The 27,686-nt window shown below is 47.3% G+C and overlaps 1 protein-coding gene across 1 annotated transcript; it reads right to left on the bottom strand.

Moving 5' to 3' along the window:
* Positions 1-411: 411 nt before the first annotated feature.
* PFKM (phosphofructokinase, muscle) lies at positions 412-26,625 on the bottom strand. Its single transcript, XM_079775707.1, has 23 exons — positions 26,574-26,625; positions 22,976-23,068; positions 16,033-16,106; positions 15,117-15,194; positions 13,599-13,788; positions 13,211-13,376; positions 12,175-12,219; positions 11,614-11,722; positions 11,400-11,495; positions 11,068-11,160; positions 10,310-10,435; positions 8,634-8,698; positions 8,110-8,173; positions 6,943-7,092; positions 6,452-6,522; positions 6,017-6,104; positions 5,775-5,927; positions 5,161-5,325; positions 4,093-4,154; positions 3,751-3,862; positions 2,111-2,210; positions 1,928-2,033; positions 412-1,482 (listed from the first exon to the last, which is right to left on the bottom strand). The coding sequence occupies exons 2-23, from the start codon at positions 23,058-23,060 to the stop codon at positions 1,338-1,340; spliced, it is 2,343 nt and encodes a 780-aa protein (XP_079631833.1). The 5' UTR covers positions 23,061-23,068; positions 26,574-26,625; the 3' UTR covers positions 412-1,337.
* Between the last annotated feature and the right edge of the window lie 1,061 nt (positions 26,626-27,686).

The following is a 27,686-nucleotide window of genomic DNA, read 5'->3' as shown; positions in this document are numbered from 1 at the left end:
TCACCCTGAACTCATCTCTGAAATGGGGCTGTCACCCTCCCCTCATAGGCTATTTTGAGGATTCAGTGATAACAATGCTTGATATTTGTTGTTAGTTCTTGTATAAAGAGCATTTGGCTGCTTTAATTCTGGACTCTGACACAACTTCTCAGTCGCTACATCTAGATAATTTTTTAGAGTAAAGAAGTAATACTTTGGACAGCCAGCAAAACTGATTTATTAGATATAATTCCTTCCTCCACCCCTTCTAAGCCTGAACCTCCTTCCTGCTTCACCAAGCAGGTGAGGAAACTGAGTTGGGAGGAATATGTTTGCCTGTGCTGAGAGCCAGGATCTGGTTATTGGAGGCTAACCTTAAACCAGGGCATCATCCTGACCATTTTGGTATAATTTGTAGTCCCAATCCTGAAGACCGACTGCATTACGTGGGCACTTGGCTAATAAGGAAGAAGAAGCTGTTGTTATGGGACAGAAAACAAATTAAGCTGAATAAGAATGGACATCTTTCCAAAACAGTATTGCAACCAAATCAAGTCCCAGATTAGATGTCTGAATTTCCCAAGCTTTCCAAATATACATGTCTCCCCACAAATGGAGTCTGGTTCTCATCCAGGAAGGAGTACAGGGGAATAGTTAAAAAGGGGAGAACCCTGGGTTGTCAGTGGAGGAGTAGAGATCATGGGATGGCTGGGGAAAAGCAACTCTGGGTAATGGGTATATGATCAAAAAGAGAAGCACAGCTTTAGCTTAAGGGAGTCGAGCATCGTACTGACTGCAGAAGCAGCTAGTGCGGATGAAGGTGAGGACCAGTGTACTATGTTCAAGGACCTTGTGTACAAAGCCAGGAGATGCTGCAAAAGCCCATGGGCTGTTCCCGTGGGCTGCATTTCCCATGTGTCCTGTCCGGACAGAGTCTGGTAGTGCTATGCTCTACTTGTGAAGATGACAGCAGGAGATCCAAAAGCACAGTGACCAGTTGGCATTTATTAGTGTAGTTATTGTTTGTCACTGCAGCAAACACAGTAGAGGAACCAAGACTTTGTTATCACAAAGGAATAAATAAAGCTTATTTTTAGGAAAATTCTAACCGAGTAACTGAAATCTAGCAGTAGAGGAGCCCAGCCCGTGTGATGGATGAAGCTGGGGTAGAAGTCTTGATAAATTCTACCTAAAAGGAGCTTTCACTCATTGCCCCCTAGCCAGAGCTGATCTTGGCTGCAGTTAGAGAATAAAAGGAAACCTAATGAAAAATGAGCTAAAACACTTGAGAATGTGAGATCTATCAGGGGGTGAGCTGCCCATGATCAGACAATCCATTCCCCTCACTCCAGAGGTGTTTACACAGGAGCTTCTCCAGACCGCTTCCGGCTGATGTGCTCCAGGTGCGCATGCTCTGAGGTATCCAGGTCAATCTCATATTTGGCCAGGATTTTGAGGAGGGGCCTCAGCTTCAGCCACCACTGTTCCTTGGGGATGCGGTGCCTACAAAGGAATGAGGTAGATCAGGGGTGGGGAGTGTCCGGCCCGCAGACTGTATAAGGCCCACGAAGTCACTTGGTCTGGCCCTGCCAAGGCATTAGGGTGAGTTAATTAAATGTTTGGCCAAATATAGCAGGCTAATTTTTAAAATGATAATTTTGTATGGCCCATGAATGATGTTATCAATATCCAAATGGCCCTTGACAGAAAAAAGGTTCCCTACCCCTGAGGTAGGTGATGATTTAATCTTTTAGCAGGACAGTCAACTATCAAATGCTTATGGGAAGAAGTTGAGCAAAAGAGGCTGGATTTAGGGCATGGGCATCGGATCCTAGGTACAGCTACAGATGTTGCTCCTAAGAGAAAAACTGAAGGCAGTGAGCAGACCGGAAAAGTAGACCTTGAAACTACCAGGGAGGGAATCACTCCAGGAAGCAGAGGTACTCACTCAAAATCGGTCTGGTCCTTCAGCTCAGTCACTGGTTGAAAGACCAGGGCCCTCTTCCGCATCCCTAGAACGCAGCCCGAGTCTGGAGTATTGGCAAAAATCCGTCCTGCAATAAGGGATGGTCAGTCAGCTTCTATACTGGGGAGTCTCTTCGGAGGGGCCTTACCCTCTTACCCCACCTACCATTACGGTAACTCTCTTTGATTTTCCCAGTCATCCAGTTCATGGCCTTGGCACCCATCTTAGTGGCAAAATTCCTGTCAAATGGAGTTGGGCTCCCACCCTAGAAAAAGAATCATAAAAATTATAGAGGGAAGGGCTCTAAGCAGCAGAGATATCTGAAAACAGAGAAAAAGGAAAGAATGGACTCAGGTTACTGCCAGAAACAGAAATCTAGAAATATAATTATGAAAGGAAATTCTGAGATAGTTCTGGGAACCAGGGAGAGCTGGCCAGGAATATTTGGCTATTTGTCAGGTATAAGAGTTACTAATTAGGTAAAGGGATGACCGGTATCACAATGGCCTCTCCTAGCTCCACAACTCCCAGATCCTGTTCATGTACTTCTAGTCTCATTGGCCACTCGGTCACTTCCCTACCCCTCTTCAACCTAGCAGCTTTTGTCAGTCATCATCATCGATGACATTGAAGTGTTCCTTGTAGCCAAGTCTGGATGCTCTTGGTAGCACCTCAGAATAATATAAAACACTAGAGGCCCGATGCATGAAATCCATGCAAGAGTAGGCCTTCCTTCCCCCCTGCTGCTGGCACCAGCTTCCCTCTGGCACCCGGGACCCAGGCTTCCCTCCAGCCACTGGCAGGCACCCGGGACCCAGGCTTCCCTCACAGTCCCAACTTTGTCTGGAAGGTCATCCGGAAGGACATCCAGTCTAATTAGCATATTATGCTTTTATTATTATAGATGTAGATTTTTTTCTGAACTAAGAGAAAGTAGGTTGGAAAGTGGGAAGGAAAAACAGGAACGAGGTCTTCATACTTTCATGTAATAGTTCCCCATTCCTGCAGGTACTCATTCAAACTGAGATACTGGGAATTCATCTGTGGGTAGAGGAAGGTCAAAGGGCAATGCTTAGATAGCATCAACTGGGGACATTTGGGATGGGGGAGGTCTCAGACCACTAGTACTGTAAGTGAGTGAGGCCTACCTTGGGTGGGGATTGAATGTGGGGATTGGATGTGGGTGGTAGAAAGGAATTCCTTTTCCCTTGAAACCCAGTTAGTGGAGATGGAGCCCAACAGCAGCAAGGTGCCTGTACTCCTATTCCACAGGCTCCGTATGAAATGGTGTGGAGGGAAGAACAATGGCTGAGGCTCATTCAGGCTCTCATCCAAGCTTAATGAATAGCCCTGAAAAAAATATTTCTCCTCTCTGGGCCTCATTTTTTTCATTGCAATCAGTGGTTCTGAACTGGAGACAATTTTACCCTCCAGGGGACATTGACAGATTTTACTTGTGATAACTTGGGGTGGCCGTGCTACTGGTGTCTCATGGGCAGAGTCCAGGGATGCTGTTAAAACTGTCCTACAATGCACAGAACAGCCACTACGACAAAGAATTATCCTGCCCAAAATTGCAATAGTGCCGAGGTTGAGAAACCCTGCCCTAAATGAAGAGGATGGGCCACATGATCTCTAAGGCCATTTCCAGGGTAAAGATGGTTTGGTTCTATGACTGTAAAAGACTGTAGGCTCATGCTCTCCGCGGCACCGACAGCCTCCAGCAGGTCAGAGGCCAGCGGGAGCCTCAAGGCTGGGAGGGTATGGTTGTCTGGTGAAGGGCATGACTGGGGCGTCTTCCCTACCTGCTGCATGTGGCCAAGCACGTTCTTCCTGCTGTCGAAGATGCCCTTCCCCTCCTCAGAGTACAGGTTGAAAATGAAGTCAGTAGTATAATTCTCATTGCACTTCTCATTCCTGCCAGGTAGAGACCAAATGCCCGTGACTTTGGTTGTCTCCCCACCCCAGCACCCCCTTTCTGCCTCTGCAGGCTCTGTTCTGCCCTCTGCTATCTCCTCCCATGATTCAGGTTCCCTCCCTTTGTATCCAGATTCCTCAGTGTCCCAACCATGGACCCGTTCTGTGGGCTAGGGCCAGCGCCTGGCTATTTTCTCTCTTCAGTTAGGAGCAAACCGTGGAGGAGGTACCTTAACACCAAGCCCCTTTTCACAGTTGTTTTCATCTTTTGCACCAGATGTTCAACATTCGCCTAAAAAAATGAAGCAGTAAATCCTAAGTCTGTGGGAGTGGATAAGGTCGGGCAAGTGCAGAGACCTCTTCCCAACCAGGCTTCTCCCAGAGGGAACTGGGCCTGATCCCTTTATGAAGTTCAGGGCAGACTGAAATTTAAATGAAGACCGCAAGTGAGACAGGCAGAGGAAGAAGTTGGAGACAGCCGTGGTGACTGTCAGTTTTAGCCCCCTCGTAACCCCTCTCCTTCTCCCTTCCTAGGGGTTTCTGCTTCCCTCGGAGGGCTGACTCTGCTCTCAGCGTCAGTCTTTACGTGATTTGCTTGTATGTACAGCAGTGATTCACCTGGGAGGAACCTGTTCCTTCGCTTGGGCTTTGAGTTGGGGGTAGGAGAGAAAAAGTCCCTCCCTCCACTCCTGGCGGGGGCTGGCTGCAGTCTTGGATTAGGGAACTCCTTCAGTATCCACTGTGTGGCTCTTTTTTTCCTCCAGGGAACTGGGATCTTGGAAAGTAAGGGTCATATGGTCCCTCTGAGAGAGAGGAGTCAGAGCCTCACCCTGGAGGTGAACGGGCATCCCCTTCTCAAAACTGGAATGAGAAGAGCCCACGCTGGTAGCAAGGGAAATTGGGAAGGGCAGTGCGGTGTAGTAGAAAGGTCACCAACTTTCTCAATCAGTTATGAGTTGAGAAAAGTTTTTAACCTCTCTAAACCTTTCTCGTCTGTAATATGAAGATAGTATCGTCTTAGCATGTCTGTTGTGAAAATAAAAGGAAAAACACACATAAAGGTCCGAGCAGCATGCCATCCTTCTGAATGAATGCCCCAACAGTAGGCGCTGTGGTCGTGTATGTGAGGTCACACCAAGGAAGGCCTGCTCAGTGCTCTCTCCAGTCTCCTCGCAGGACTCCCAGACCAATCAGCTCTGTCCTCATCCTGAGCGCTCTCAGCTCAGGTCGCTGTGGGGATGGTGGGGACAGACCGGGGCAGGGGAGAGCCACCTAGCAGGCTCTGGGTGGCTGTCTACCTGCAGGTCTCGAATGGTGAAGGGCTCCTCAAAAATGTAGGCGGCATCAGCCCCAGCTGCCAGTCCTGCCATGGTGGCCAGGTAGCCGCAGTAGCCACCCATAGTTTCAATGATAAACACCCGACGCTTGGTGCCTGCTGCTGACTGCTTGATGCGGTCACAGGTCTGCAAAGACAAAGGGTCATAGAAAGACACGGTCAGGGAATCTGATTCTTGTCACTTCCGTGGCCCTGCTCGTAACCTAACCTGGAACTATCTCCTCCCCGGGCACCTTAGGTTCCTGCCTTCAGGACGGCAGGCACACCTGCCGCGCTCACTGCTGAGCTACCCTTCCCGTTGCTCAGAGCACGGAAATTAGGCTGTGACCTCAGAAAGGAAAAAAAACTTTGGTATCAGAGTCTTGACACATTTCTTGGTCAGAGGACTCACAGATGAGGAGAATAAACACATATGAATGGTTACATAGTCTGTGCAAATGCCTAGACTTGAAGAAGCATTTTTCAAAACCTTCCACTTGGTTGGTACAAAAAATATACCTCACTTTCCAGGACCAGACTCAGTCCAGAGCTTATAATCTTGGCCAGAGGCCTGGGTGGGGGGTGGGGGGCTCTCACCGTGCAAATTGTATTGAGCGCTGTGTCAGCCCCCACACTGAAGTCTGAGCCAGGGACATTGTTGGAGACGGTGGCAGGAATGATCACAAACGGGATGCAGAGCTCGTCATACTGCTTCCTGCCCTCCATCAGCTCCAGGCCCCCGGTGTAAGCCTGAGGAGACAGCGGCGGGGCAGGATGAGGGGAGCGAGGGACAATGAGGGAGGGTGGGAGGGAGAGGCGGAAATGGGACCGGCACTCACCTCAAAGCCCCCAATGATGACAAGGCCCTGAATGTTAAACTTAGTGATGTTGGCACTGATCTGTTCGAAGTTCTTCTTGGGCAGAGTCCTAATTGGGGGTGGAGGTGGGTGGGAATAGGTGTGGGGGTGGGGAGGGAGGATAATGAAATTTGGGGAAGAGACAGCAGAGAGAGGAAAGTTAGAGGACACTTTACTTTTAATTTCTTGATTTGTGCCCTCTTCCCCACCCCACCCCCACCCAAGAACACACACTGGGGCTCTAAACTGCCAGAGCTGCTAAAAGAGGTGGGGTGGCTTGTCTGCTCTCACTGAAGCAACAGTGAGCGTAGCAGGGAGAATCCCAGACAACAGCAGTGGTCCCAGCGGACCCTGACCTGATGAACTGGCTCCCTTGAAGGGGTAACTAGGAGGGGGGGCTCCTGCAATGCCACTTACCTCTTAGTCCCAAGTTTAGAACCACCTTGGCCAGTCCAGCCCCCAACATAGCTCCAGCCAGCTTCCTCGATCTGCGGGGAAAGGTCAGATCGTACACTGACCCCACCTGAGTTCTGACCCACCCTGACACCCTCTGGTTGGAAGAGGACCACCAGGGACTGGCTTTTCCCCACCTCGTTGGACATCTCCCACCCTTTCTGCTCATGCCCAAATAATGAGCACCTACTTATGTGAGGCACGGTGTTGAGCTTTGGGATAGAGAATTAAATGAGATGTGTTGCTTGCAAGGGGTTCGATTCAGTGGCCCTTGCCTGTTTCTACTGTCCTCAAATTAAATATCTACTTCTGCTCATTGCTCGAACTATGAGACAGAAAGGTAGTGAGGGACAGGGGCAGAAAAGAGAACAGACAGGTGACTCCCTGCTACACTGATCCTCCATGACTGCTCTGTGGCCCCAGAATACCACCCTCTTTCCTTTCGGCTCCCGTACCTGACCCTTGGCCAGGCCCTCGAAGCCGTCATGCACAACCAGGACTCGGTTGCCCTGGATGAGGCCAATTCTCACAGTGGAGCGGACGGCAGCATTCATGCCTGCTGCCGGGGCCCCCACATTCATCACGGCCACTGTGTGCAAGCCCGTCTGTGGAGAAGCAAGCAGAGAGGGAGCAGGGAAAAAGGGGGGACAGGTCAGAAAGGAAGCTGAACTGAGTCCCTTGTGGTCCTTGAATCAGGACAGCTGCCTGACAACACACACCCCTCTCTCAGGGAACTCCTGTATAGCTTGCTCCCTCATACAATGGAAGCAAAATTCTGTATCACAAATCAGTCAATAAAGCTGCTGTCCCTGACCTCAGATATCCTATATAATAAAAACCTAATATGCTAGGTGTCTGTTTGTCTGGTTGTCAGTTCAAGCAATCAAAGCATAATATGCTAAGGCTGCTCAACCGCTCGCTATGATGTGCACTGATCACCAAGAGGCAGACGCTCCGACTGGAAGGTTAGCTTGCTGCTGGGGTCCGGCCGATTGGACTGAGCGAGACTGGCCGGACATGCCCTGGAGCCCTCCCGCGGTCCCTCCCCGGCTGGCCAACCTTGCGGGCCTCTAGTCATTATATAATGAATAAGACCTTCCAGAGCAGCATTTCCCAAAGTGAGATCCTCGGACCACTTGCTTCAGAATCCGTCTAGGGAGCTCAGTCAATCTACCTCTTCCTGGGCCCTGCCCCAGATCTAAATCCCCTCTGGAGGAATGACCCAGGAATCCGCATCAGCACCAGGGACTCTGCTCTACATAAATATAAACACTCCTCCAGTGGAAGAGGTGGCTTCAACACACTTAGGTGTGACTATTCCCAGATTTGCCCAGAGAAAATAATACCTAAGCCCTCTTTCCTGCTCCTTGCGTGCTATCACGTCAGCCCTGAGTTGGACACGGGTCTTGGTCAGAGATATCCAGGGCATGCTAAGAACACAGGGCTGGTACCTGGGGGTGGCTAACACAAAGTTATCTTAGCAGGGTCAGGGACTCGGCACTGCAGGTGATAGTGGGGCAAAGAAGCTGGAAAGGCTGAGGTACTAGGAGTTGGGAGAAGCATTTCATAGAGGGAGACTGGGGGCATGCCAGGGTGACGCAGGGCGAATAACTTGCTAGTACCTTAGACACTGGGGGTCTGACATGAGCCAGAAGCTTGTACACCTCCCAGTTGTTCATGAAGCTCCTGTAAAAAGTAGAGAGAGGTGTCTTCCGTCTGTTCCCCAAGCCAGCAGCCAATGGGATCTGGTCTGAAGTTTTGCTCCCAATGTGAAATTCCACAGGGCAAATCTCTAAGGACATACGTGGGGCAGCAGCAGGGACTGGGCAGGGTCTGCAAAGGGGGCACTAATTCATCAAACCCTCCCGAGCACGCTTCTCCCCAGGCTCCGCACAGAGACTGCCCCTTGCCTAGACACTAATAATCTAGCCGGGCTCCACAGAGAGAAATGACAGATTATAAAAGGCCAGTCTCAGGGAGGGCATCCTTGGGATGAACTGAGCCTCAAGGTTACTTCACAACTAATTCTCTTGGGGAAGAAAGTTTGCAGAGACAACAAGAAGAGGCGGAGGCAGGGGCTCTGTGACTTTTGGCTTCATTTGGCATCTCATCGCTGTAGCTAGTGAGCTTCCGGTCGTTTCCTCACCGGCCTCTCAGCTTCAGGGCTTCATCAAACTTCTTCTCGGACATGGCCTTGGTCACATCTTTGGTCTGAGGGAGGAGCACAGCAACAATCGTGACTCCAGGGCAGGTCTTGCACAGCTGGAGGCCCATCCCACAGGGAGACTCTGCCCATCGCTGGCGCGTGACTAAGTCCTGTCCACCCTGCACCCCACCGTTCCTGTGCCCCTCAAACTTTCACAGAAGAAGTATTTTTGTTTTCCCCTTAATTTTCTGAGTAATGAGCAGCAATAGAAGAAAGCTGATCCAATGCTCTGTTTATTAGAAGATGGGCAGAGTGTAGCAGTGCTCCCATATAAAACAGCATCTTCCTCCATCACACTCAGGGCCCAGCCTCAAGTAGCCCCCGAACCAGTGAGTGCATGGAGAAGACCCTGCAGATAACCCAGATGGGGAGGAGAGCTGACCCCGGCCATGTGCTCCCCCACCACTGACTTCTGCTCTGGGAGCCAGTGCTTTAGCTCTGAGGCTTTTAGAGATCCAGTTCCAAGCAAGGCTGGAGCTTGTCTGGGCTGTAGGTCACTGGAACCCCAAGTCTCACAGGGAAGCCGGCCAAGAGGTGGGAGCCAGCCCTGAGCATTCCTGCCAGACACTTTAGCTCTCAGCCACGATGTTCGCTCTGTGGTATCAGTGATTCCTCTATAAGGGCCACACCATTTCCTGTTTCCAGGCACTGCATCAAACCCTTTACGTGGCTTCTCTCCAATCCTTATACCAGCCCTCCAGGTGGGTATTAGTACCTCATGTTAGTTCAGAGAAGCATGTCCAGGGTAGAAATCAGAGGCAGATATAAGCTACCTAGCCAGACCTTAATAATATCCCCGCTTTTAATAAAGTTTGGAGAGCCCTAGCTGGTTTGGCTCAGTGGATAGAGCATCAGCCTGCAGACTAAAGGATCCCAGGTTCGATTCTGGTCAAGGGCACATGCCAGGGTTGTGGGCTCAATCCCTAGTAGGGGGTGTGCAGGAGGCAGCCAATCAATGAGTCACTCTCATCATTGATGTTCCTATCCCTCTTTTCCTCTCCCTTCTTCTCTGAAATCAATAAAAATATATTTTAAAAAAATAAAAAAATAAAGTTTGGAGAGCCTGGTTGGTGTAAATCAGTGGTTGAGCATCAACCCATGAACCAGGAGGTCACAGTTCAATTCCCGGTCAGGGCACATGCCTGAGTTGCGGGCTCGATGCCCAGTAGGGACATGCAGAAGGCAGCCGATTGATGTTTCTCTCTCATCAATGTTTCTAGCTGTCTCTCTCCCTTCCTCTCTCTCTAAAATTAATTAAGACATGTTTTAAATAAATAAATAAAGTTTGGAGAGATATTGCATTTCTCTTCTAATAGACTTGATGAAGGGGTTTGAGGTTGGATATCATGAGATAACGGGTCTCATTACTAGGCAAGATGTAGAGTCTCCCAATCTTTAGGAACATGTCACAGATGGGGAAACTGAGGCTGGGTTGGAGAGGTTACAGCTGCTATGCAAAGCCCATGGCATCCTTTCCCCAGACTTCTCTTACTCTGCCGTGCTGCCTTCCTTCTGCTCCTGCCCCCAGCAGCCCTGGGTTTGGTCTCCTTCCCCATAAGCTCCAGCTCAGAGATGGGTTTGGAGCATTAGGAAGGGGCACTGGAGTCAGTACTTACCACCTGGACACACTCCATGAGAGGCAGGCGCACAGCCTGGTTACCAGAGAGGCTCACCACACAGGCTGGGGTGTCTGGGGTCCCCTCCAGTAGTGCCATCACTGCTTCCACACCCATCCTGCTGCCCTGTAGGAGCCCAAGGAGCAAAAGTCTGGTTCAGGCCTCCCTATCTTGGCCTGGCCTGGGGAACCAGGGCACTTAGCGCTCTTTCCAACTCACAGGGTAGAGTTCCACATTTAAAGACTGTAGCCAAGAACTTACTGGGCTCTACCTCCCTACCCAGATTGCATCTAAAGCTTCATGACTCTTCATCCTCTTGCCATCAGAACCCCAAAGATACTACTTGATTCCAGAGAAACATGTCCCACTATAGTGGTCAAGGGGATCGATGAGGCTTAATAATATTCCCTTCTTATTGATAAAACAAGGAAGGATATTGCCTCTCTCTTCCGATGAAAGTACGATAAGAGGGTTTAAACTGAGTGTCTGAGGTTAGATTAGATCTAACCATTGCCCTGATGCTCATAGCTCTAAGATAGGAGACCTCACCATTGGGGGATCATATAGTTTCCCATTATTTTTTGCAACAGAAGAGAACTCTTGAGTGTACGGGAATGGGTCCAGCCACTGCAGAGGCTGGTGGCGGGGCAGCGTGACCAGTGGTTTAAGGCCCTGTGCTGGTGAGGTACAGCCCTGCAGGGGAAGGACAGCAAGCTGAGGGTTCTAAGGCAGGAGGGCCACCAAGCCCCAGGACTTACCAGGATTCGGTCAAAGGCTGACGGTGTCCCACCCCGCTGCACATGCCCCAAGACAGTGACCCGGGTGTCATATCCCAGACGCTTTACCACCAGCTGAAGAGACCAAGAGAGGAACAGAGAAAGGGATATACAGAGTCAAAGAAAAGGAGACGTAGATAAAGCATGGACAACTTATCTTCTTGTCTTATAATGATTCCTGGTGGGAGGAAACCAGGGGGCGGGAACCCTGGGAGAGATGTGCAGAAGGACTAAGGAGAGACTCAGAAATCATTAGGGAATGGGCCCGGGGTGGGGAAGGTGTTCAAGACATCTCCGACTTCATTCATACTAACGTTCTTGACGTCTTCTGAGGTGATTGGTTTCCCATGCTTGTCAATCGCACCCTCAGCCACAATGATGATGTTCAGACGAGAACCACGGGTCCTTGTCTGGTCAAGCACAAAGAGGGAAATGGTCAGTGGATGAAACCGATGGAGGGGAAATGGAACATCAGTGAAACAGGGTGAGGAATTTTGTTTTTTAAGGGCAAAAATAAAGTGCCAGTACCTCGCTGAGCCGGCGACAAAGGTGCTCCTCCCAGTCATCATCTGGTGGACATTCAGGAATAAAAACCCAGTCGGCACCACAGGAGAGAGAGGTGACAAGGGCGAGGTATCTGAGGTGAGAACCAGAGGCGTCACGCTAGGAGCTACACTCCACAGATAGCCTCCCCTGTACCCAACACGTTCGCCAGTCCCCAGAGTTGGTGAAAGCACTGAGGATCCTCAGTTTCATTCTTGGGGTGAGGGTGACCATGGAGACAGCTTCTCAATGAGATTCTGCCCCTGCAGGGCACGTTCTATTCATGCTCACCTCCCACAGTGGCTTCCATCTCAGAGCACTGCCTGTTCTTTCACACTGCGTGTGCCTGTGCACGTGCACACATGTACACTCATGCACGTGTAGGCATGCATGGGAGGTGCAGTGGGGACAGGGAAAGGGGCCACAACAAGAGGCGTGTGGGCACCTCCAGGTCTGTACCACTGGAGGCCTCTCTGGACGCCACAGGGAGAAGGAAAGGGCTAGTGCTGGGTCCATGGAATAAACAAGTCAAGATGGGGATCTTACCCACAGTGCCGGCCCATCACCTCTAGCACAAACGTTCTCTGGTGGCTGCAAGAGACAGACACTTACACTGTCCAAGTGTCCCTCTGGTTAAGATCAGCTGTACCCACTTTTAGACCAAGTAACCCCTCTGGAAGATGTATTTATGCTGCTAGGCCTTCCAGCAGGTTTCCTGAGAGAATAGGAAGACCTACGGGAAACACTTTAGCCACAGGGTGTCCTTCCTAGGCCTAAGAGAACACAGCAGTAAAAGGTGTCAGTACTGCCCTGGACAGTTTGGCTCAGTGTATAGATTTGTTGACATGCAGACTAAAGGGTCCCAGGTTCAATTCCGGCCAAGGGCACATGTCCGGGTTGTGAGTTCGATTCCCTCCAGTAGGGGACGTGCAGGAGGCAGCCAACCAATGATTCTCTCTCATCATTGATGTTTCTATTTCTCTCCCTTTCTCTCTGAAATCAATTATATATATTAAAAAAACACACAAAAAAACAAAGGTGTCAGTACTGAGGCTCTTTTCCAGAAGGGATGGGGCTCGGGAAGAGAAGGAGAGAAAGGGAAAAGAAGTGAAGAAGAGAGGACCTGACTAACCTGGAATCCTCTAGGATTCCCCTGGGGTAAACTGTTACCCTTCGCCCTCCCATTCTCCCACACTGCCTCCAAGCCCCCTAACCACTGAGCATGGTGGTAATGGCCTCTACAATCTCTACGATGTGGTTGGAAAGGGTGGCTCAGGTTTTGGGCTCCCTGGATTCGCCTCAGTCTAGACACTAATCATGTGGGAGACTCAAGAGGTATAAAGACCTCAGAGCTACATGTTTGGACAGTGGGCTAGACAGAGGCAAGAGGCAAATCTTACACATTTCGAGAGCAGTGCAATTTCAGTGCTCTAGGGATAATTCCTAGTTAAAAATGTGTTCTAGCCTCAGAAAACTAGTCATTATAGTCACCATAGCTCAAACACTTCCATCTTCTCCAGCTCGGAGCTCTCAGTCTGTCCCAGCTGCCATCCTCCCACGTTGCCCACCCCCAGCCCCTTACCTCTGAGCAGTAGTAGTGATGGCGTCTACAATCTCTATGATCCGGTGCAGGGCAGAGTCAGTGCCAATGGTCATATCGGTGCCGCAAAAGTCATTGTCAATTGAGCCAACCAGACCCACGATGTTCAGGTAGCTAGACTTTTTGGCCTCCTCAGCCGTGATCTTCCCTGACAATGGAAAGCAAACCAGGAGCCCTGGGTGAGGTGCCCGGCATGCCGAAGAGCAGATGACCAGAGAGAGGGGGAACTGGAGCTCGTGGGAAATGTAAGCAATGGCAGAAAAAGGAGGACAAAGACTGCCTATTTTGTCTAGGTAACGACTTTCTCCAATGGAAGGGAAGGGGTGTGTGTGTGCGCGCACAAACAGTACCGATGAGAACAATGTCTCACCCTCTTTCTGGAGGTCGTTCAACAAGCCACTCCACTCAGAACGGAAGGTGTCGGCTCCAGTGAGGCTGCCATCGCCCCCAATGACACACAGATTGGTGATCCCACGCTTCACCAGGTTGTGGGCAGCTCGGAGTCGACCCTCTCGTTCCCGAAAGTCCTTGCACCGGGCACTGCCAATCACTGTGCCTCCCTTTGGGGAAGAGGGAGAAGTCAGCTCACCAGATGACACAGCCAAATTTGGGCTCCACATGCTCAGATTTCCCCTATTCCGATTCTGTGATGGGCTGACATCACCATGTGGTCCCTGGGAAGTTTCCTGACATCTTTAAGAGTCATTTGTTCCCTTGAAAGGAAAGGGGCAATAACGCTGGCTGGGATGTCGCAGCATCATTCCTACATTCTGCTACACCTCTTGGAAGGCTTCTAAGATCAACCCATTTGCTTGAAGGCCTTGTTATCAACATGATTTTCAAGGCGAATACATAGATGTCTGTTGGCTTTTGAAATAATCTCCACCCTTTGGAAGTTCTCCCTACTGGCCTGACATTAAGGACTGCATCATCTCAGTGTGCTTGGTAGTATTTTCCCCTCTCCACCACACTGTGATTTCTAATTGTAACCAGGCACTGCCAGTCTTCTCCCTTCGCTCTGTGGGATCTAGGGTGCTAGTGGAAAGAACCCCAATACCCAGTTATTCACAAGAAAAATAGCTTTGGATATAGAAAGCCTTAAATTTCCAAGGGTTTACAGATACCCCAAGAGAGGTAAATACACTTATTTTTCAAAAATCATATAAGCTTCTGATATCCAGAACTTTGGGGCACTGATTCCCAGGCCACGTTATGGCAGGCACCATCACTTGCCTAGAACCGTCACTAAGCCCTGCACATTAAATTTCTTTTCATGGTGTGGTAGGGGATTGAAGCAAAGGATGGAGATATAAATATAATTAGTAAGTTTTTCAGTAAATCAGAAAATGAGTATATAGTGACTTAAAGAATGACTTAAAGACAAAGGGTTATGAATGTGATCGGGGTATTTTTAGTTTTTCGTTTGTTTGTTTGGTTGATTTTTAACTCTGAAAGGCTTTCTGGGTTCCTCCCTCCCTTAAATGGTCTGGTTTCAGGCCACCTCATCACCATCACACGAGGACTAGCAGCATATTTCAGCCTTACTTCTGGCTCTGGCTCCAGTCCTCGGGTAAGGTTATTTTCAGGGCCAGACCTTCCCCGTGACCCCAGAGCAGGTCTTGCTTACATGCCAGTTCCCCAAGTCGTGCCTATGACCTTTATATACAGAGCGAACTGTCCTATGATCACATCCCCACTCTCTATCCCATTTTAGAAAACCAGGGTGATACTTTCAGATGCAAAGAGTAAAGGGCAATCACAGCCCCTACCTCGTCACTGAATCCCTTCCCATCAAACCACATGGCAGGGAACTGGGGAAACCATGAGCCCAAAGCAGCATGGGGTGAAACAAGGACAAAACAGGGGACAAACGTCCTCTAGAACGTACCAGCTGAAGCATCATCGAAACGCTCTCCCAGGTGGCTTCCCTGATGTGCTCGCCACCATCCACCAGGCCTTGATAACCCTGTGGGGCACATTAGACCCATTCAGTCTCGGCTAGGCTTCCCCCTTAACTCCCAGGATCAAGACAGGACCTGGGAAGAGGTTCTCAGAGAATGAAGTCACCTGCTCCCATTACAGATTCCTGGATACTTGTGAGACTAACACAGTCCAAAGAAGGAGAAGTTAACTTTTTCAATACCCTCTTCTAGTTTCTCCCATTTTTTACGTCCTTCCTAATACTTAATCTTAATTCCTCTTGTTCCTGGCTCATCCCATTTCCTCTAATCTGCTTCCCAGGGGAACTACATAACAGATGGTTTTGGTAACAGCGGAGGAGAAGAAAAGGGGATGTTGGAGGGAGGAGAGGAATGTGATTTGAAAAGACAAGAGACTACACAATTTAAGAGAAGACAGCTAGACCTTACCTAAAGAAGAGTGACAAAGAACAAGAGGAAACAAAAAGAAGGGAAACAAAGAGGAATTAGAACCTCAGAAAGCTGGGCAAGCTACAGAAATCTAGTGAGACTCTTTCCTCCTACGGCTCTATCTCTGGATATACTCAATTTGCTGTGAAATACTAACTCATTTCAGCTTCTCTCTCTGTTTTGGAGGGAGGTGGAGGGAAGACAGGTACTTCTTCCTTTAAACTGAACAGGCAACATGGGGACCCGGTCCTCAGATCCCTGGGTCCTACCATCATTACTGAGGCTGAGAGTGGGGCGGGAGCCACGACAAATCAGACACAGCAATGTAACTGGGAGGTAAGGAAAGAGGAAGTGGGGAGAGGAAAGGAGCAGGTTAAGCATGTAGCAAAAAAAAAAAAAAAAAAAAAGAAATGGAGAACAAAGTAGACAACCAACCTCATGGACAAAGAAGACACGGGCACCAGTAAAGATACCAACTCGGACCACAGCCCTGACAGCAGCATTCATTCCTGCAAGGAGAAAAGAAAGAAGTGAGAAAGAGGTTACTCCTAAGAAAAGCAGCCCTGGAATCCAAGATAGGAGACAGTTCTTTTCCCTATTTTATTTTATTTTTGTTTGTTTTATGTATTTTATTGATTTCAAAGAGGAAGAGAGAGGGAGAGAGAAAGAGAGAGAGAGAGAGAGAGAGAGAGAGAGAGAGAGAGAGAGAGAGGAGAGAGAGAGAGAGAAACATCAGTAATGATAAAGAATCACTAATAGGCTGCTCCCTGCCTGCCCCACACTTGGGATTGAGCCGAAAACCCGGGCATGTGCCCTGACCGGGAATCGAACCATGACCTCCTGGTTCATAGGTCAACACTTAACCACTGAACCACACTGGCCGGGTTTTTTCCCTATTTTTAAAAAAATATATTTTTTTATTGATTTCAGAGAAAGGAAGGGAGAGGAAGAGAGAGAGAAACATCAATGATGAGAGAGAAACATTGATCGGCTGTCTCCTGCACACACCCCATTGGGGACAGAGCCGCAACCTGGGCATGTGCCCTGATGGGAAATTGAACCATGACCTTCTGGTTCATAGGTTGATGCTCAACCACTGAGCAACACTGGCTGGGCTAGGCTTTTTTCTAAATCTAGAATATTCCGCTCAGCCAAGTCTCAATGTTAATGTAGCTCCAGATACCCCCCTCATTTTCCCTCCCCGCAAATCCTATCTTTCCTTGCCAGGGTAATCTGGGGAATAATAATCTTGAACGCTTATTGTGTTAGACACCACTAAGTGCTTATCAAACATCATCTCAATTAATCCTATTCACAACCCTGGAGTTGCCTCCATTTTACAAATTTTGGAAACCTAAGTTCCAAGAGGTCAAGGTCACAGAGCTAGTACTCTTAAAAAGCTCAGATTTGAATCCAAGTCCTAAAATGCTTAAACCAACACTACCGACCTCCATGCTATGTCCTCCTAATCTCAATGGCTGTCTTAGGTTTGTTTGTTTTTTGCCTTCTGCACTGAATCTAGACATACACCCAGCTTTGGTAGGCTTTTCAGGACAAAGACATGACTCTCTGAGGCTCAGTGACCTGTCTCCATACATATACAGCTTTTTAGTGTCATTTGAGTTGGTGTATGTTCCAATGTGTACCACACAGTTGAGATTCTCTGGCTTATAATGTGAGGAGGGACTCAAGGTGATGTTCAAGGAATCATAGCGTCATAAGAGATCAACTTCTTATTCAAGATATTCCACTATGTATTTTTGTTTCAATCTAAAATCTAGTTGCATGCTCCTTAACCCTACCTGGGGAAATACCATCTACCACTGAGCACTAGAGAAGCCAGTGATGGAAAAATCTGCAGCACTAGACTAAAATCCATCACACACTACTGCATAACCCAAAGCTCTCTGGAAAGGAAGAGAATCAAAAAGACCAGAATGTCTGCTTCTGGTTGTTGTTTTGTTTTTTTTAGGCTAATATGGCTGTAAGCTCCAAATCATATTGGAGGTCCATTCACTCATTGAACAAATATTTAGTGAATATATATCATGTTCCTGGCACTATGTAGGCACTGGGGATACAGCAGAGAAGAACGCAGAGTTAGGGGATACAGAGATAAAGGGCTTGGTAATGGTCCTCAAGACCTGTGAAGAATTATAATATGGTGACAATATGGGTCCCTATGAAGGAGATTTGTACAAAGTGCAGTGGGAACAAGGAGAAGGAGCATTTCAGCTGCTAGGAGGAAGTCTGGGAAGGCTGTATAGAAAAGACCATTTGTGCTGAGACCTAAAGGACAATTTCCATTTAATCTTTTTATCAGGTGGACAATTTGGGGGGAAATGTTCCAGGCAGGGAGAATAACACAAATAAAGGCACGTTTCAAGGAATAACCTTAGGTAATTCAGTATTATAAAAAATAAAATATAAAACAGGAAGTGGTGAGCGATGAAGCTACACAGGTGGGCAGGCACCTGTAAGCTATATGAGAAAGTGGCCTTCATTCTGTAGGCCAGTGTTTGACTAAGGATCCATGGGTAATGGTTTTGCGGGCATGAGCACTTCTTCTGGGAGAAGGTCCACAGCTTTCATTTGATTCTTAAAAGGGTTTGTGACAAAAAAAAAAAAAAAGTTACAGACTATGGAGAATCATTGAAGCACTGTGAGAGTACAGGGACAGGATGAGATCGACATCTCAGCAGATGGCTCTGGCAGTGTGGAGGACAAACTGAAAAAGATGGATGACACAAGGATTGGATGGCCATCAGATAGCCCAGACAAAAGGTGATGAGGTTCTAGACTGTGAGAGTGATATTTGTTACAAAACAGAGATACTGGACAGGAGACACCCAGGAAACAGAAGCAATAGGACTCACATCTAATCAGCAATGTGATTAGATTTCAAAGTTTTGTGGAAGAAGAGGAAATGCCCATGACTGGCTTTCACAAAGGGTAAAACTGTCATGCAGTTAACTGAGCAGAGGCAGGTTTTGATTTGGGAAGATAGGGGTGGGGATGCTACACTCATATTTTGAGTTGAGTTCCTGTGGGACATCATGTGAACTTGGAAGAGACTGTCTCAAGAGAATACGAAGAATTAGAAGGGAAAAGGGCCAGGAAAGAAACCCTGAGGAAAACCCACATGGAAGGAATGGGCAGGGGATGAGGAATCCATGAAGGAAACTCTAAGGAGCAACCAGAAAGACAAAAGGAGACCAGGACTTAGCAACGTCTTCGAAGCCATAGGGGACAGTTTTAAGATGTGGGAACAGTGTCTAATGCTTCTGATAATTAAAATAACAACCGCAAGGTTGGGCATGCCAACAAGAGATCATTGGTGAGCACTGATATCTAAGCTTATTTACGACATCACTGAAGCAAAGCCCCGTGAAGCCTAGAGGTCAGAGTTAACACCCTCAGACTTAAGGAGTCAAAACTGAAAAGTCTATGAAGGGAGGGGGCTTCTCAGAAGCTTTAAGAAAAGTCTGTGTGTGCCTGGCCTGTATGGCTCAGTGGTTGAACGTCAACCTATGAACCAGGAGGTCAGGGTTCGATTATGCGTCAGGGCACATGCGGGGGTTGTGGGCTCAATCCCCAGTGGGGTCGTGCAGGAGGCAGCCAATTAGTGATTCTCTCTCTACAGTGATGTTTCTATCTCTCTCTCCCTCTCCCTTCCTCTCTGAAATCAATAAAAATATATTTTAAAATAAATAAATAAGTAAAAGGTTTTAAGTGTAAAGGAAACAAAAGATGGTGGGCACAAACTATCCAAGTCCATTGGGCAGAAGAAAAATCCCACAAGGAAAGAAGATTCTTTCTCTTCTCTCCTCCCTCTGCCTTCTTCTTACCTCAACCCTACCAACCTCTAGAGGCCATCTTTCCTGCTTCTAAATGGGATAGCTGAGTGTTTTCTTAGAAATCAAGTTTTAGGACCCTCTTTGTGTCCCTGGACCTGTCTCAAACTCCTAGTCCCCTAGAAATCACAGACCAGGATGTATAGATTGTTTATACTACAGAGTCCCAGTAATTCTTTGGACTCTGCTATCCAAACTCATTGGCCTATTCTGGCCCCAGGCCAGTCTTGGCCAGGCTCCCCTTGGCTGTTCCATGTTGTCCTAAATAACTCTCTATGAGCAGCTGTCTGACCTATTAGAAGCAAGATGAAGGATAAGATTACAGGCAGCAGCCAGGGGGTATTCTGGGTACAGCTAGGAGGGGCTCTGGAGAACATCAGAAGCATGCAATTTTTTAGAGTCTCCAATTACAGCCTGTTGGAAAGAGGCTTTGGGAAGAACTATGGGTGATGGTTCTCTACAAGATAGCAATAAAACTAATATATGACTTGATCACTATCTTTTTTAAAGCAGAAGCTAAAATGTTTCTTTCTACCTTAACTGAACTTTGAATAAGAGAAAAATTATTAAACTCCAAATAAGAGGAATAAATATTTATTAGATGTGACTTACTCTTTCTGATGAATATGTCACTGAAAATTATAACTCCTAGAATAGCAATCAGAGAGAGAACAGAATCCCTGCTCCTGTAAACATGTAAAAATAGAATGAACATGCATTTAAATGAACTGCCTGGCCCTGGCTGGTCGCTCAGTAGTTAGAGCATTGGCCCACAGACTTGAAGGATCTTGGGTTCGATTCCCAGTCAAGGGCACGTACCTCGGTTGCAGGTTCAATCCCTGGCCCTGGGCAGGATGCAAACGGGAGGCAACCAATCGATGTGTCTCTCTTACTTCATGTTTCTCTCTCTCTCTCTCTCTTTCTCTCTCTCTCTCTCTCTCTCTCTCTCTCTCTCTCTCTCTCTCTCTCTCTCCTTCGCCCCTTCCTTCCACTCTCTCTAGAAATAAATGGGGGGAAAATATCCCCATTCCTCGAGTGAGGATTAAAAAATATAATAATAATAATGAAATAAATTAATTAAATGGACTGTCGGTCTGAAGACAGAGGGCAAGAGCAGATGACTGAGGTCCTTTCCGATAGACATGCCGATTTCCTAAGGCCAACTGTGGCATGGTTTAGGGGGGCAGGGCTGGGAAGAGAATTAGGATTTGGTATCTAATCAGCCCAACTTTTGAGCTCAGGATGTCTCCTCACTCCTGACCACTCTTCTACTTTAAGAGGTTATTAGCTTTGCTAAGGCTCAGAGAGTGACAGAGCTATGACTTCCATGGATTTTACAGAGCCCTAGCCTCCAGGGAAAACACACTTCTGTGTTCTCTCCCTGAGAGAACAGGCACCATTAAACTTATCCGTGGCCAGGCCGCCTCTGCATCTGAGCTGCTCCTTCAGTTGGGACCTCTCAGCTCTACTGTGACTTTTCTGCTTTGCTTCCTTGCCTCCCTAGAATTTCATCCTCCACCACTCTCGGTGCCTACTGCTATGCACCTGTGATGTTGTGTGGACTCACAGTGAGATAGCTCCCTGGGTACACTGATTCTGTCATAGAATCCCCTGGGCCTTGTCCTAGGTGGGCCTTCCAGAAATCAGCCTGTCAATAGCCCCTGCCTTCACAGAAGATGACCCTTCCCTTCACACAGGTTTAACACAGGTGATGGTCATCTCTAGAATAAGAGGGTCTCTCTGCTCAGGATCAGATGCCGGAAGGGCTCTGTTGCTCTTAGACCCACGTTAAATCCTAAACCTTTTTTCCCCTCTTACCTCTTTCCCTTTCCAGAGAGATCTTCTTTTTCATAATTTCACAACTCTGGGTGACTTACTTGGTACTTTTACCAGGTCATCACTTTTACTCATTTCCTACAATTTGATCCATTCTACAGGCCATCCTACCTAAGTTTTAGGATCAACACTCAAAGTTTATGTTGAAGAGCTCAGTATTGGCACAGGATTCTTTCCAGGAGAGAAGAGTGAAGCGGCAGGAGCCAGGTCAACAGTCTCTATAGCCTCAACTTGGGCTCTGCATTCTAATCTTCCCACTATTCCTAAAGTGGGGCTTCTGTGCCCCCCTTCCTCAGCTTCCTCATTCTAACATTCTTCTATTCATAATATATATCCAACTATAACTAAATAAATGTTAGTTTAAAAAGATGCTTAAAGTCTACCATACTAACAAGAAGGACAATTACTCAAAGACAATGTGTGACTTCTTCATTAATATAGCCTTAGTGCTTAGCATCCTGCTTGGCACACGGCAGGTGCTCAATTATTCACTTTATTTAATTAGTGATACATTTATTGAGTACGTACTATGTACCAGGCACTGTTCTAAGCACGTTAGCTGAATGAAGAGTTCAGTTTCTTGAAATCTATCTTTGTGAAGTTTTCCCTGGTTAATCCTATCTTTTCATCGTATAAGTAGATTCTACTGGGTTAAGCACACTTGATAATTGCTATTTATGTGTCCTACACGTAGGCATTCTAGTTATGTCTGACATCTTTTCTCATTAAACTGTAAGTTCCCAAAGGAAATCACCTTCTTTACAACATACGAGACAGGGCTCTATACGAAGTGTGTGCTTACCACAAAGTATCGGAAAGCCTAGGAAAGTGGTGCAGAGGAAGGGACACTAGCTGAAATCTCTTTCTTTCTCTTTCTCATCACAGTCTCCGTGTCCTGATGTCCCTTTCTAAGAGATTCTGCCTCTCTTCGAGGTATTAAGTTAGAATATACAAGATCATCAAAGGAGGGGAAAAAGTAAAATAAATCACACATCTCCTATCTCCCACTTCATTTTCCATATACCTGATTTTTCTTAAATGCAACTCAGAAATGGGTTCCCTCTGGCTTTCTGCCCACTGCCCACCCCCACCATGGATCTGCACTGAATAACTGCTGCTGTTCTGTGTGTCCAAGGGCTAAATGGATGGAAGGGGAGGCAGGCCAGAGAAAACAGAGAATGGAGCAGAACTCTGCCTAGTAGAAGGACATGTGCTGTAAGAGTGAGGTGCCTGACCCTGGTCAGTGCAGGAATTCTGTAGACATCAGAGTTAGTCCTGAAGCTCTAGCTGGAGCCCACCAAATACCAATGCTGGGTCTCCTCCTTTTCCCAACATTTCCACGGTACTTGAAGTGAATCTATCTACTTGCCTCCTCAATCATTTTATATCATCAGTTTCTTTCTTTCCAATGTTCTTTGAGACAACATCCGTCTTTTAGGTACCAAAGGACTCAAATGGACCCACATCTTCAGAGAAATTTGGAAAGAAGTTTTTTGAAGATTTAGGTAAATAAAAGTAGAGAAAATAAAATCCAAAGCAGTTGCGCGATTTTTAGGAAAACCCAAGATTCCAGTGTGAATCTGTAACCCGAGGATAGTTCATTCTACAGGCTAAGGGGAGTCAAGAAGCTCAAGGCGGGCCCATCAGCCATGTTTTTGTCTCTAACCAAGCAGGGCCCTCCTCCTTACCTTGGGCATCTCCACCAGAGGTTAACACGGCGATGGCTTTGCCGATCCCCAGGGTTTTGGCTGCATGATGCTCTTCATGGGTCATGATCCAGTCTAGAATGCAAATAGTAATCAGTTAAGACACAGCTGGATCAAGGTGCTATGAGCTCTGGAAATGGCTGTTAGACTGGATAGAGCCACTTCAGTCAGGCTCTCTCACTAAACGGAGTCTGGGCTTTGCAGCCTGAGAGCTTGAACTTCTTCCAGAGAGGCGCACACCCCCAGAGTGACAAGCTGAAATGTCACAGTCATCAAGCCCGAGACCGCAAAAGTCCTGGCTGATCCTGCCAATTGGAGCCTATTTGTAGAATAAGCAAAGGTCAAGGAGAAGAGTGATTGACTGGGCAGAAATGAAAAAGGAAGGAGAAAGTTAAGTTAGCCTTAGGGATCCTTTCTTTTAATGAAGGGAAGGGCTGTTGCAGAGCATAGGAATCAGATGAGACCCAGCAAAGTGAAAGCAGAAAAGCAAAGATAGGTTGGATTATGGTTAAGATTAGGGCTGGGTGTTATGGAATTGGGCTAAGTGGGAACTGGACTTTAAGGTTTAAAGGTGCATTAGAGCTTGGGCACGTTAACAGTGTCAGGCTCAGGAATGGTTAGGGACTTTCTTTTTATTATTATTTTTTTAAAATATTTATTTATTAAATTTATTGGGGTGACATTGGTCAACATGAACATACACGTTTCAGGTGTGGGTTTCTATGTTACAAGATCTGTATATTGCACCATGTGCCCACCACCCAAAGTCAAATCTTCTCTTGTCATTATATAATTAGGGACTTTCTATGGTTTTTCCAATCCCTCTCAGGCTCTTCACCTCCTGAACATCTTTGAGCCTTTGTCTTCAGCCCTTGCCCCTCACACTACATAATATCAAAGGAGAAGAATAACACAAAATCACTGTCACACATACACAGATATGTGCACACAACTTGTGAGCACCTTCATATTTTTGTCTTTAGAGCTTATGTCTCTCAAAGGAGCACGCAAGACATACTTTTGTGTCCATAAAATGCCAATGGAATCATCATTCTCCCAGTTATCCAGGCTAAAATCTTATATTTTAAAATTTATTTCCTCCTTACTCTCAGAATCAAAAGTTACCAAATCCTATTTTTCTCCCTTCTTTTTTTTTTTTTTTTTTGGTTAATCCCCATCTGAGGATATTTTTCCATTGATTTTTAGAGAGAGTGGAAGAGAGAGGGAAAGTCAGAGAGAAACATTGATGTGAGAGAAACACATCGACTGGTTGCCTCCTGCATGAACACTGACCAGGGCCTGGGGCAGGGAGGCGCCTGCAACCAAGGTACATGCCCTTGACCGGAATCAAACCCAGGACCCTTCGGGCCGCAGGCCGATGCTCTATCCACTGAGCCAAACTGGCTAGGTCTATTCTCCCTTCTTATTATCACTCCAGTCTCGTCTATCCTCACTGCCTCTTTCCATCTGAATTGCCCACCACAATAGCTTGTCTCCCTCTCCTTGTGTTTCCCTTGTCCGCTCTATTAGAGACACAAAATAAACCTCCATGGAAGGTCATAGACCTCTGAGGCCTCAGTGAAGAGAAGATTCATTCACATGAACAGAGGGTGATGACCTTTAAGCACAAATCATGTTTCTGCTGTGCATCTGGGAAAATAGGGTAACTGCCGATAAAGATATAGGTCATACACGTAAACACAGATCCACACTCTTGCCAATAAAATGCATGCAATGAGACTCATGAAGACATACATACACACAGAGTGTTATTAAGAGACACAGATTCACAGACATACTTCATATAATCAGTGCTGACAGATAAGTCCAGACTTCTTGGGTTGGCATTCAAAACTTCCAAGATCTAGCCCTTGCCTGGAGCTTGAACCTTGGCTCCCACGAATTCTGTTTCATCATCACCTGAACAATGCTTTGCTCCTCCCCACTTCTGTGCCTGGACACACTGCATTCCTTTTCCAGAAGGCGATACAGTTCCGTATTGATCTGTGGGCCTTTTCCACAGATCAATATCCCGCTCCATCATTTAAGACCCATCTTAGTCGCATCCCTATCAAACCTATTTAGCCTTCACCGATGACCACAGGTCAAGGAGGGCTCCTTTATGGATCTCCTCTAGTAACATACTGTCTGGACCTGGATCATTCATGTGGCACTTAATTACTACTTTCTGTAGTATTTTAATTGCATACTATTTATTGAAAAGAAGGTTAGACTAGATCAGGGGTTAGCAAATTACAACCCCTAGGCCAAATCTAGCCCTTCTCATTTTAAAACGGTTGAAAAAAAAACAATTTCATGACATGTGGAAATTATATAAAATTGTAATTTCAGTGTCCATACCACTCTCATTCTTTCATGTATCATCTATGGGTGCTTTTGTGCTACAAAAAGAGAGTAGATTATTGCAACAGAGACCAGATGCCCTGCATAGCCTAAAATATTTACCATCTGTCTTTTTATTGAAAAAGTTACAGCCCCCTGAACTAGATGATTACTAAAGTCATTTTCCCTGACTAGACTAAAAACTCACCCAGGGAGGGATCATGTCCATTTCTTAAAACTTTCCCACAGCTTGCCAAAGTCTAGCGAAGTCTATGCACATAACAGAAGTTCAATAAATACTTGTTGAAAGCATTAGTGAGCTGACAAACAACACAAAATGCACACAAATATATGAAAAAGGTCAAATATGTTTAGATACAGACACAGCTTCATATGATCTGTACTTCTAACACATACAGATGCAAAAAGGACCAAAGAAACCAAATGCTAAAAGAAATATAAACATGTGGAGAGAGACAATCTCCTATTTAGCGTTCATGTCCAAATGTCTACTGTTCTCAGAAAATGAAAGACTAAGTGGCTGGTGCAAATAGGAAGGTAAAAATTTGTAAAGAAAAGACCAAAACGTGAGTAAGCCGATCCCTTTTCCCCTACGCTGTCTTCTCCCTCATTCACTCTGGGAGCTCCTGGGGCAGAGAAACCCACACCTGGAGGCTTCAGTGAGGGAGAGAATTCACCATAGCAAGGAGGTTAGTGGTGCTGATCACACAAAAACCTGCTCCGATTCTTCTGCATGTCTAAGACAGTTACACAGGGACAGGACGCAGAAAGGCACGCAGATTCAACTATAAGCATCCTTTACAGATCCACAGTGCCACATACGTAAACATGAAGAAATACTCAAACCTAGACATACAATCACGTGTGTAGAGAAGCAGGAGGGAGGAAATAAGAGTCAGCATCGGAGGTGCACTGATTTGAACTGGATGAGTGCCAGGAGAGGAGCCTACCAGCCAAGAGCAACAAGGTCCAAGCACCTTCCACCCATCCCTGATTCCCAGGGAACGGGCTGTGTGTGGGAGCCGAGGGACGTGAGCCCGGGGGCTTAGGGTTCCTCATGACTGCTCTACCCATCCCCCCTCTGGCTTCTGATGCCACACCACCTCTTCTTCCCCCGCTGCTCCTTTCCGTCCTCCCCACCGCCTCCTCCCAGAGCGTTCATTTCCACGTCGCTCTCAGCTCTCCCCCTCGCTGGTTACCCAAGGGCCCCTCTTGCCTTTTTGTTCTAGCTCTTCCCGGACGCGGCTGGCTTGCACACTGTCCTTGGAGAAGGGGGGAGGGGAGCTTGGCGAACAAGGGGAGGAGCCAGGTGGAGGCACCGGGGAGGGGGAAGGAGGAGAGGCTTCCCAACCTCCACTGGCAGAGGCCGGCCAAGAGGCCCCGCCCCTCCTGCTCGCCTCTCTCCTCCTCCTCCCTCTCCCCCTGTGAACGCAGCTCAGATGTGACCAGGGCTTTAGTTTCTTCACTCTCCAGGGCGTTCTCGGGCCCCCATATCTATCTTGGGAGCCATCAGCTCCTGTAGACAGTAGGAATCAGAAATTATTTAGTTGCTTCCCTTGTTGTCAGCAGAGACAACTTTTTTTTTTTTTTCCTAGCCCGGACTCTCCGAGACGTACTGCATTCAAGCATCCTCAGCAACAAACAGTAAGCCCTCCCTCTGGCCCTATCTATGGTCTCCCACCTCTGTCACTCTGAACGAACACTTACTGGAAGGCTGTGTGCCAGGTTGTAGGTGCTGAGAGATGAAGAGATAAATGAAGCAGAGTCCCAGCCCTTGAGGAACATTAAACACTGGTATTTACTATAGATAGAGGGACCTCAAACACTCCCTTTACATGTGCGTTTCCCTGTCTCAGAGAAATACAGAAAAGTCAGCGACGGATGGGAGTACCAACAGACAAGACCCCTGCCGGGATGACCCTGTCCCAAGTCTGCAGCAGAAGAGGGTGCAGGGTTCTGGCGGTGAAGCCAGCATATCTGTTGGGCTGCAAAGCAAAGAGGGTCCCCCCTGGGAACATTGGTCAAGTACTCCCAGAGCAAGAGGTGCATCTTTTACTCAGATCCCCTTTACTCCTTCCTCTGCTCCACCCACGTCTTTGCGTCGGTGCCTCTCCCCAGCCGTCCCTTTTCTTGCGGTTTCTACAGCCCAGTCTAGCTTACCTTTGCTGCCCCTATACCCTCTGGCCACAAATGATAGGAATGCAAGTCATTAGGAGATAACGCCATTGACGACACAAAAGTAACTTTTGTGCTGCACATGTTACCATCAAAAAATTAAAAAGACAACTCTTAGAAGGAGAGAAAAACTTTGCAAATCATATATCTGAGA

The sequence above is a fragment of the Cnephaeus nilssonii genome (genome assembly GCF_951640355.1).
Source record: "Cnephaeus nilssonii genome assembly, chromosome: 6".
Classification (NCBI taxonomy): Eukaryota; Metazoa; Chordata; class Mammalia; order Chiroptera; family Vespertilionidae; genus Cnephaeus; species Cnephaeus nilssonii.
Note: the sequence above shows the minus strand (reverse complement) of the source record. Positions and strands in the feature narration are given on the sequence as shown.

Coding starts and splice junctions, on each gene's coding strand:
- PFKM (XM_079775707.1), bottom strand. CDS start 23,060: ATGACCCATGAAGAGCATCATGCAGCCAAAACCCTGGGGATCGGCAAA. Junction 8,699..10,309: donor TCATGGAGTGTGTCCAGGTG/GTAAGTACTGAC, acceptor CTCCTCCCTCAG/ACCAAAGATGTGACCAAGGC. Junction 6,523..6,942: donor AGGGCCTGGCCAAGGGTCAG/GTACGGGAGCCG, acceptor CTTTCCCCGCAG/ATCGAGGAAGCTGGCTGGAG.